Genomic DNA, 10852 nt, shown 5'->3' on the forward strand with positions numbered 1-10852 from the left:
AGCTATAGAAGGTACTCCCGAGTTCATCATATCCATGCTGTTTTGCTGTTCAACGGATGTAAGCAAAATAAAATAATGCAAGACAAAAACTGAGTGCCGATTAGTTCTACCAGTATTGTATCTTGTGCGTCGTATCCCCAGAGGAACCGGATGCTACTGTAGCAGACAGCCTGCGGGTAGACGAGCCTGAACGACTGGTACTGCCATCTCCCGGTGTCCGACGGAGACAGGTCGACAAGAAAACAGTGGATAAACTTCAGGAAATCAGCACTGATCTTTTGTCACAGGTCAGCACGACCTTGGTGGTGGAAGTGGATAATAATTATAATCGCTCCCAGCCAGCCTCCATCGGTGATGTCTACTGGTCGAGAAAACCTTTACAATAGTTGACAAGCGATGGCTATCGACGTTTGTGCATAGTGTCCCTGAACGGATTACAGAACGTCACTGAAATAAAACGCTAAACACTAAAGCAAAGAGATTGCTGGCATCAATAGCTCGCTGTCGATGTCACGAATGTATCAATGCCGTTTTATTGTCCTATTTGCGGGCTTAAAGTATGAATGCATTGCTGAATTGAGTAGCAGCATCACCCACACATTTTCAGGTGTCACCAATGTGTCCGGTGATAACAAAACATTGTGGATTTCTTCGACATTTAATGTGCCAGTGCACACTTTCCTTACCGGAGGGAGTAGATCATATAGTAGTTAAAGGTAATTTATCGTCGTCACCGTTTATTGATACGAAACACACCAATATTGCACCCCATGAGGCTGAAAAATAGCTACGCAATAGTCGCAGCCGTGATGTAATGCTTTCCTCCCACTGCAGGCGAAACGCTTGGAGAAGGTGCTCGGTCCCCGGCAAGGAAAGCGGCCTACCAGATCGCTCTCAAGGTCATCACAGCAGAGCTTGGCCCAGAACGGGGGACCCCCTGATTGGCTGCGTTCGCATAAATCTTCTTGGCAACCTGCTGATTGGTCAGCCCTTCCAGGACAGCTCAGTCGGAAAGTGGAAGAGCTTCAGCGAGAAATGCTCATGCTCTGCACTGCACGTGGTTCTGGTAAGTCTTATGGTTGTGGCAGCACAAGACTGAAATATGGAAAAGAAAGCTTATGTACGCGTATGGGCATTGGGTGCCGATTTCTGCAATGTATGTATACGTGACTGTGTATTTTCTGAAGTTCTTGACTTAAGTCGGTCGCACAAAGGTTCTCGCTTGTTTGTTGGCTGTACGGGCAGGATATTTGTATGATTTTCGTTTCATTGCTACTGTGACTAAATAACTTACCATCGGCATGATCCACGGCCTACCAACTATGATAATTGCCATGCTAGTCCGTGATCATGGGTGTATATTCACAAAGTAATTGAACGTCTATTTTTTACCATGATTTCATTACTTACTGATAAGACCTGAGGGTACCGTATTTAGATCATCCAGCGAATCTTGCGCTGTCCGACGCAGAGATGTGCTAGTAGCGCAGCGCCGGAGCACCCAATGTCACCTTCTCCCAAACCGGCCTCAAATACCACAAACTGTGTCGTATGCCGACATAGATGTAGCCACGACCACTAAGCATTTGCATAACTCAGTTTACTGCGATCAGTTTCTCTAAAATGCTGTCGTTTCCACACAACACTTGTGCCATGGTCACCATGAGCGTGAACATCCCTAAAGTCACCTTTGTTGTCGAGAAAAAATCGCTAGGCCTTGGCTGGCTGAAAGCCAGTTAATCTTCCAGCAGTCATAAGAAAGCCCTTTTAGCCTTACTTCTCGTCGAATAACCAGGAGAAAGGAGAGATGTGTGCGGAAGTATTTCGGTCCCATGTCTTGAGCAAAGCGATTATGAGTAGTGTTAAGTTGTTGAGTGTTGTTAGTCATGAGAAGTGTTTTTGATTAGATCATGAGGTAAGGTGCCGTTGTCTGCCAAAGGTGTCGTTGGCTGAAATATTAATGCAGCTATCTTTCCTCTCTCCTGGACGAAATTTGCGACTAGAAGTACTGTCTCATGCAAGTGTGGAATGCTCCTCAAAGATGCACTTTATAACTGACGTAATGCCAGCGGCCATTTTTTAAGTTGTGCCGGAATGCTGAACATCATGACGATTCCGCCTGCTAAACTCATGAGAGGAAGACATTCTACAGCATTCATAAGTCCTATACGTATAAGTTTCCAAATGCGACGGCCCTATTTGCTGGTGATCAGGCACACGCTGTATGGTGATTACAATCATTTCGGTTATGGTCTCGCTTGTCGTCGCCGCAGATGGAATCTTAGGGCGCATGGCAAACTGAAGCAAAACGCAGTGATTTTCTGTCATTACAGGCACACCTCAAAGTCCGTCCGGCTCTCATGACCTCAGCCTGAGCTCTGCCCTCGAGGAGGCAGCGCCATCTAGTGACGAACTTAGTCCCGAAAACGGCCACCTTCACATTTCGTCTGCCAGTGGCCTCCACCCAAGAGAAAGCCCCCAGGTGCTGTGGGTGCATGACGATGGACTTTCAACGAAAATAGTCGGCAGTGGTTGTATTAACTTCGTCAAAGCTGTTGGTGGATCAGCCAACGTATTCGAGCAGCGTTGAGGGCATGCTTGAATTCCTTTCCGTGTTGTTTTCGAACAATGTTAAGGAGCGGAAAAGAATGATATGCGTGGCTCCCACATATCGTTATAAGTGCGAATGGACTCAAACGCGGCTCACCTAAGGCATCGTGATCTGTATCTTACCATACAGCAGAGGGCATCTTTTCCGCACTTTAATTTGCAGATTCATTTAGGATAGGAATCGCTTTAATGAAATATATTGGAAGGTCTCAGGATTTATTATGAGTGCATGGGTTTTTGCGCACTAATGCGTGGTACGAAATACGTTTCATGTGCGGGCCTTATGTCATTAGGCCATAGGTAGAAGTTTGCATATCCTTCAGAAGACCATGTCCCCCCCCTGATGTTGTGTGTCCCTCCCTCCCCCCCCCCCCACATTGCCACGTCAACCCGAATGTTTTTAGCGTTGAGAAGAGCCATGGGTTTTCAGAGGAGGAAAAATTAATGGATTTTTTCCTTCTAATAATGTATATTGCCCCCTCACCTCCCCTCCCAAAAACACTTTGTACAGAGTCTTTGCCCTGCAATGGCATGAGCACCAGAAAGGGCTGCGCTAATGCGGCTGTGTTTGCGACCTCTTCAGGAGTTGGGCTCTCTCGAGCAGCTCGGTCCTCCACCAGAGGAGACTCAAGAGGAGGTGTCAGTCCAGGGCGACCTCATGTGTCCTACTACTCCAGGTCAGACTGCGCGGCTGAGTGATAGCTAGTGTGACCAACAACAGCCATGGCGCTTTTTTGTAACGTTGCCCCCATTATTACCACGGGTTTTGCGCGCGCCTTTTGCAACCTGGGATGGGCCTTCTGAGTTATGCTCCCTCTCCTTCAGCTAGGCGTAACTGGCGCGCTGGCGAACTGAGTTATGCTCCCTCTCCTTCAGCTAGGCGTAACTGGCGCGCTGGCGAACTGTTCAACGCCCAAAACAAGCGGAACGGTTTATCATTCGCATTTTAACAGGTTTTATTTTACACTGTCGCAAGTCGCAACAGGACATATCGCATCTAGTCTCAATTGATCCGAGCCCAGTGACCAATTTTGGAAGACACGGTTCAGCACAAGCCTACATCCATATTGCTACCTCATAATGACGTCGGGGTCGCAGCTGCTCCTCGCATTCAGGCGCGACAGTGTATAATATTCACGAATGCGTTTTACCCTAAATAACGAGTTTCACAAAACGTTGCACCTGATGGTGCGTCACCACTTGCCTGCCATCTAGCGTCGCATAATCCGAACCGCGCGCCATCTATTGGCGACTATGGCGTGCTCACCGACCCCCGGCGTGGCCGGTGCCTTGCTCCAGAGGAGGCGACCTCACCCTGCTCCTCATCGCGCTCATCGGTGGAGGACCTCGGGGCGGCGGCCAAGTGGAGGGACAAGGCAGACCTGTACACCTCCTACGACCAGACGCTCAAGGTCGGTCACGACGTCGAGGGTCAAAGCACGGTGTCAGGTGTGGTGTCACGGAATGATTGAGACGAGATGTCGGCACCACGGATTGCCTTATGGTTCGGACTGACGTCCTCGTCTGGTGTCAGTATGTACACCACATTGTGCATACTAATACACCAGACGGGGACAATAGCTGCCAATTATTATTATTATATCAAATTAGCATAAGCGCTAGCCAATATGGGTGTCGCGGATTGCGTTCGCCACGGTGCATAACTACAGGGTGGGTCATTCGTGGTGACTCGTTCACTGGTGATGGGGGGGTGAGAGAAAGATCCACGTCCAGGGAAAAGGCGACGCCACGCACGATGTCCTTGGCAAGGGGCAAACGTCAAATGATATTGCCAGTGCAAAGTTTCTGGGCTAACACTATGATCGCAGCACATGGACATGACCAGGGTGCAACTCCAAATTTCAAGGCAAACTCAAAGGGGAGGGCATGACGGAAGCAGTTCGCACCTCTCTAAAGCATGCCCCGTGGGGTGTTCAGATCTGTCGTCAGCTCTGAGGGTAAGTTCGACGTCTGCGATCCGATGCGTTTTCTCAGCGACGCATTTGGACAAAGCTGGTTGTCGCAGTGGGGTCACGCGGTATCAAGCCCGTAAGGTGGCGTCAAATTTTAGGTGTGCATTTTTCAGGGTCGCTGAGCAAAGCCACTGCCGTGTCCCTCTCTCCTCTCTCTAGCATTGCGGTATCGCTATGGTTGTATTGTGCTTTGGCACTGTTGAAGCGTTTTCTGTCGGCCGTTTTCTTCTCGGCAGTTGTTTATGTTTTCGCACATGAGCACGCAACCTTTTTGGCTTTGGAAGTACTGGTGATCAAACATGTGCCTGGATCTCATGGTGGATCCGGGGTTCCGCAGGGTTCCATGTTAATGGGATTCAGGGGTTGTTTTTTGGGAGTTCCAGACACATGTCAGCTAGTTATTACTAGCACTTGTCTGCGTCCTGACGGTTTTTGTTTTGTGGTGAGGACCGCTAGCAGCAGATTTCAAAAGCTTTGGCGGTCTTATTCCGTGCTTTTTCACCTTACCTCAAGTTTTCCGTACGGCTCCAACTGGTGAAATTTGTCTGCAGGAAATGCAACGCGAGCTGGAAACGGTGGAGGCTGACTATGCGCTGGACCGTCGGCGCAAGAGCTCCGATGACGTCATATCGACTCCCTCGTCTTACCGCAGTCGCTCCTCCAGCATACCCTCCTCGGAAGACGTTGACGAACCAAGACTTTTTCAGGTATTTTCAAACTTTTCAGGTGCGTGACCTGATGTACTTGTGAATGGCGTTGACGCTCATTTACGGACAGTTGCTGCAGCCTCCAATACACCTGTCCGCACTAAAGACTAGTCATAACTGTATTCCTCGCAAAAAACCAAGAGAGTGGAGAGATAGATGCGTTGACATTTCGATAAAGGCAAGTTACTGGAAAATCAATGAGTCGATTTCTCAGCTCTCCGGGTTTCTCTACGAGGCATAATGTTATTACTATTGTTTTATCTATTTGCGTAGTGCTCTTGCACTTAACAACCGCCCGTACTTACGATCTTTTTTCTTTCATAGACATTAATTTTCTTTCGGGCCTGATGAGGATGGGCGTGCTGAGCCATGCGGGTCAAATCTGAAAACTCGGCCGCTTCGCAAAGTGCTTGCTTGAGCTGACGATCGACCTAACGCCATCAGTGCGTTTCTTTGCTATTCGAATTCGTGGTCTGCTACAGACTTGTAGAATATGGTCACATTTGCCTTCTGCAAAAAGCACGCCAAAAACGAAAACGGAGCCCCTCACCCGTCCATTTCATGGCCTTCTCCCGTGTGAATCAGTCGATCATGAGTTTTATTCAATTACAAAATATACTTGGTCTACGGTTTTTGAGGCTTTTGTTTTGGTTGAACCGTAACTTCCATCGCTCCACGTCTTATCCGCAGCACTTGCATGCATTCCCCCACACCGACAGCGTTCCGTTCCTCAGATGGTCGAGCAGCCAGAACACCTAATCGAGGAGGAGGAAGACGACATCGCCGATAGCCAATCAGAGCGCAGCGACTGGAGCGCGAGCGCTCTGCGCATGCGCCGTCAGCACGCCTCCCCGAGTGTGTCTTCTGCGTGCGAAGAGCGGCCGTTCACGGCCGGCGCCACAAGAACTTTTGAAATTCCAACCGTGGACACGCGCAGTCTCTCCGGCCTTCCTCCTGCTTCCAACGCTCCCGTGTTGGTGGCGGCCCAGCGAACCGTGTACTCGGTCGACGAGGGTCTTGTCAAGGTTACCGTCAGAGAGCAAGCCGAAACACCGCCGCCGTCGCCGGTGGCTGACGTCACTGGGACGGCGGAGGAAAGCGTGAGCCTGCGGCCAGCGCCGTCGGAGGAGAGTGACCGTCTGTCCAGCACGACGCCCACCCCGACGGCGAGCCCGCTACTGCTCCGGCAGACCGAGGTCACGGGGTCAAGGTCGCCAATGCGGCCGAGCCTGTCGGTGACGTCGCAGGACTCGACGCCGAGCGCCGAGGGCAGCGAAGCCGACTCGGCGACGCCGTGCGAGGGCGCCTCGCTGCTTAGCGCCGCCGCATTTCCCGCCGCGTTCGGTGCTGACGCCGGCCGACCTTCGGACCAGTCCAAGCGTAGCGTTCTGAGTCAGGCCGGCTCCAGCCAGAGCATCCGCGGCATGATCGACAAGTTCAACAACATCTCGGACACGCCGGAGACCAGCACCCCAGTGACGTCACGTAAAGAGCTGGTCACGTCACGGCCGCGGCTGGAGCCGCCCAACCTGGCGCTCCAGTTGCAGAAGAGCTTGTCAGACGGCGTGGTGGCGTCAGCCTCGTGTGCGGACGACAATGGAGACGAAGGGGGCGATGTCAGTGCTGCCGTGCAGGCGCGCTCCGCCAGCGGCAGCGCCGTGCCGCAGCTGGAGCCATCTGTCGGCGACCTGGCCAAGTCGAGCTCGCTGCCGGCGGCCGGTAGAGGCGCTGACGGTCTGGGCCTGGCCGCCCTGCCTCCCCGCTGGAGCCCGCTGCCGCCGATCGCGAGTCAGGTGCCGCGCCTGACCAGCTCGCCGGTGTCTGCGCGGACGCGCATTCTCCCTGACCAGCAGTCGCCCCCCTCCCCCATGACGCCGTCCTCCTCTGGCGTGACGTCGCCGCTCAGTTTGACGTCATCGTTGGTCGCGACGTCATCCGGCGCTCTAGACTCGTCGCTTGATTCGTCGTTCGACTCGGCGTTCGAGCACTCGCGCGCTCGCGAGTCGCGCGGCTCGGTGGCCAGTGCGCGCGCCGAGCGCCTGCGCCGGGCGCGCGACGAGTTCTTTGGTGCCACGTGGTCGGCGTTGCCGGCGGGCGCCGAGGGCGGCGAGCGTGTGGACGGCGCGTTTCCGTTCGGCGCCGGCGCGGAGAGTCCGCTACGCCCGCCGCGCCGTCGGGAGAACGCGCGGTCCGCCGGTCTGGCGCACAGCAAGAGCACCGGAACCATTAACGAGGTTGTGCGCCTTAGTGACGTCAGCTGCGGCAGCGACTTCAGTGACATCCGCGTCGAGGACGCGCGACCGGAGGTGCCGTCAGCGGCGGCACCGGCAGCCGCCGGCGGGGGCAAGTCGGCCGGCTCGCGGGTGGCGCACTTCCTGCGGCTGCGCCACGCCAAGAAGCGGAAGGGGGCGGCGATCGGCGCGTTGATTCGCCAGAGCATGGCCATGGGCGCTAGTCAGCCGCCACCGCCGCCGGTGATTGGCGCAGATGCGGAGGCTCCGCCCACCGCCTCGCCGCCTGCGCCAGTCAGGAGCTGTCCCTCGACGCCGATGCTGGAGAGGGCGGAGCAGAGGCCAAGGTCGGGCTGGAGGCCGCGGAAACTGTTCCGGTCGCCGACGCCCGAAGGAAAGCGGTAGGATGGTGCAGTCGGGTTTTGTTGTCAAGGGGTATGGTGTGTTGGGTACCAATTGGAGTTAAAGGTCACCGACTTTTCAAAAATATGATGGGGGAATTCTTCTGCGATCATGATTTGTTTGTGCGTCCACTTCCCCGTTTCGGACTGCTGTTTTCTCGCACGCGTGTTGTCGTGCGGCGACAGGTTATGCTCAGCATGCGCCTAGGAGCTATTCGGAGCTGTACACGGGATCAGTAATGAAAACATATTTGTGTTCGATAAACCATTTAGACATGAGATGTATTTCACCTACCATGGAAGTGGGGGAAAAGGATGGGTTTTCTCCAGTTGGTACGCTTAGAGTACTTGTCATGTCTTTGCCCCCTCGAACCTACACTTGGTGGTGATGGCACCGAAGTTGAGCTCGTCGTCTGTTCCCAGACACATCACAGACGTGTCCCACGGGAACATTCTCGATGTTTCCAGTATGTTTGGAAACCAAAGAGTCGGTCCCAGCTAGAGGTGACCCGCTGTCGTTGCCGGCCAGCTGTCAGTGGTGCAAAAGTGTACGACCGCATCGCAACGGTGTACGACCGCATCGTCCACACAGTACTGCAGACTGTTTCCGAGCTTACTGAGCTGCTGTCTGGCGTTCGAGGCATGCGAGCCTCTTTAGTGTTGACACGGGGTGCAGCATGTGACTTGCGTCAAGCCAGAAGCTGGGTGAAGACTGTGTGTCATTTGCCTGTGCGGGGTGGTGTTAGCTATCCTGTGCGGTGTAAAAGGATCCTGTGCGGCGTTCAAGTATCCTGTGCGGTGTTAAAGTATCCTGTGCGGCGTTAAAGTATCCTGTGCGGGAAAATGGCGCAGGCAGCGGCGGATTTCCTCCGGCGGCTTGCGGGCAAGGTCCAATACGTTCCTGCGCTGGTGTCTCAAATTACCACCCAGATGACGTTTTTGATCGTCAACGACGGCCCGCGTGACGTCATCTATCGTCAACGACGCCCTCAGAGACATTTGGTTACGTCGTGGACGAACTGTGCTGCAGGATGTGGCGCGCGGGCTACAGCCCTGACACGCTATCCGTGTTTTGTTTTTGTTTTTTACGACAGGTGCTTGGTTTAGAACCGCAGAGGGAGCTGCGTGCCTACCAGCTGGAGGACTAGCAGAGCTGCGTGCCTACCAGCTGGAGGACTAGCAGCCCTGCCGGCCTTCTATGTGTGTTTGATAGCCTGATTATGAATCTGATCGCAGATGGGTAGTGCGATACCCGGATCTTGTGAGTGTGCGTGTGCGCTAGTCAGTCATTGTTTGCAATGACCTCAGATCCGTGTATCCAATGCTTGCGACTGCCGCGGACAGAGAGTGCCTTTTTGCTGTCTGCTTGACCCACGTGAGCAATAAAAGTTGTTTTATGACGGTCTGGCATGCATTTAATGAGCGCGAGCATTTAAATGAGCATTTAAATCCGTTCTGGAAGTTTTGCTACGAAATTCCTGAAAAGGGGACAATACCTTCGTTCGGAGATTGTGGGGATCTCACCTACCCTCCTCCTGCTTTGTTTTCTGTTTTTATTTACTGTTGCATGATATGATGCCGTCTCATTCTTGCCGCAACTGTTCGCAAGGCAGTGGACTGATGTTTGAGGCCTCGAGATACGTCCACTGTACACAAATATTTGACTACCAAATATTAGCGATGGGTGTGATGAAAATGCGACAAGGTGGATGAGCGGATGCAGATACGGCTGCTCTGGATAACAAGCCTAGCGTTAAACCTACCGGAGTGAGTCTATCCAAAGAAATGCTTCAGCTTCTATTCAGGCCCTGCGCGCTGGGGGAGGGGAACATTTGGTCCCGAAGGGCTCCAAAATGTGACTGTTGGCTATGTGGTAAAGTCACATATAGGGGTAAACAATGAGGCTTTTTGGAGAGCTTCGAATCTAAAGAATTGGCAATAGACCCCTGGGATGAGCTCACATCTGAGGAAAGTCCCTAGGGCTGTGAATGGCGTCATGGAGAGTAAGTAGATATAAAAATCCAATCACAAAAAGCATACAAATATCTCGCTCTTTGCGAGCAAACTTCATTGCACTACCACTAGCCACTATTCATCATACAAATGTCATAGAGTGATGATAAATCCAGTCGTTATTTCATTTTGTTTTCGTTACGCTGTGCCAGTAGCGCGAAGCGTACTTCAACGACGCTGGCCCTCTCTGCCGCCAATGTTAGTGTGGCTAGTCACTGCACCTGAGCTTATTTGACTTGCCGCTAGGCGCCACTACTGAGCCGATTGGTAATAGCCAACAGCTGATCAGCGGCGGCTTGAATGGAACAAAAAAGCAGAAGCCACGCGGATGGCCGAAACGATGTGCAGCAGCAGCCCTGTGATTTCAGGTAACATGGCGACCAAGGAAAAATGTTGATCGCCGATTACTGGCTTGCTGAGAGTACAGCACTTATCCGACCAATAGTTTTAGGTCATCTAGGCTCTAAATACTGAATCATAGAACGGCGGATCAATTAACGATTCATACTTCCTCTCACCCTATCCTCGCCAATGGTGCGCTCCGTATTCCTGCATGCTCTGCTACACAGGACTTTTGCTGCAGTCAGTTACGGCCAAGGGTCGGCTTCAAGCCTTCTTTGATCACTCCTGTCCAAGCGCATGGAAGGCTCCGTCTGCATGAAACACGGCTTGGACTCAAGGTGGAGTGTTAGCCTGTGGCCAGAGCTGGCCGGCTCCAATATCACTTCGCTTCTTGCTCGTGGCCCGCACGACAAGGTTCTCGAATGGATCTGAACGAGCTGAAAAGGCTAAGCGATCAAATTATCATTTTGACCGCAAGTTTATCCAGCCCCGCATGTATGTTCACATAAAGCTACCTCTATCATTACAATTTGGCGATTCGAATCGTCTAGTAATCCGGTTTAATTACTGTTGCG

General features: G+C 52.6%; 1 protein-coding gene and 1 long non-coding RNA gene across 2 annotated transcripts; both read left to right on the forward strand.

The window, feature by feature from the left end:
* Positions 1–891, forward strand: LOC119104204 (uncharacterized). Its single transcript, XR_005094892.1, has 3 exons — positions 1–11; positions 142–287; positions 835–891. It is a non-coding gene; the product is annotated as an uncharacterized LOC119104204 (long non-coding RNA).
* A 2305-nt stretch (positions 892–3196) lies between these two features.
* LOC119104675 (mucin-17-like) lies at positions 3197–9070 on the forward strand. The gene is made up of 6 exons (XM_037228394.1): positions 3197–3287; positions 3910–4022; positions 5135–5290; positions 6025–7601; positions 7817–7922; positions 9017–9070. Exons 1-6 carry the CDS (start codon positions 3269–3271, stop codon positions 9068–9070), a joined length of 2025 nt encoding a protein of 674 aa, XP_037084289.1. The 5' UTR covers positions 3197–3268.
* The last annotated feature ends 1782 nt before the right edge of the window (positions 9071–10852 follow it).

The sequence above is a fragment of the Pollicipes pollicipes genome, unplaced genomic scaffold (assembly GCF_011947565.3).
Source record: "Pollicipes pollicipes isolate AB1234 unplaced genomic scaffold, Ppol_2.1 Scaffold_6052;HRSCAF=7182_pilon_pilon_pilon, whole genome shotgun sequence".
Lineage (NCBI taxonomy): Eukaryota > Metazoa > Arthropoda > Thecostraca > Pollicipedomorpha > Pollicipedidae > Pollicipes > Pollicipes pollicipes.

Coding starts and splice junctions, on each gene's coding strand:
- LOC119104675 (XM_037228394.1), top strand. Junction 4,023..5,134: donor CCTACGACCAGACGCTCAAG/GTCGGTCACGAC, acceptor ATTTGTCTGCAG/GAAATGCAACGCGAGCTGGA. Junction 5,291..6,024: donor ACGAACCAAGACTTTTTCAG/GTATTTTCAAAC, acceptor TCCGTTCCTCAG/ATGGTCGAGCAGCCAGAACA.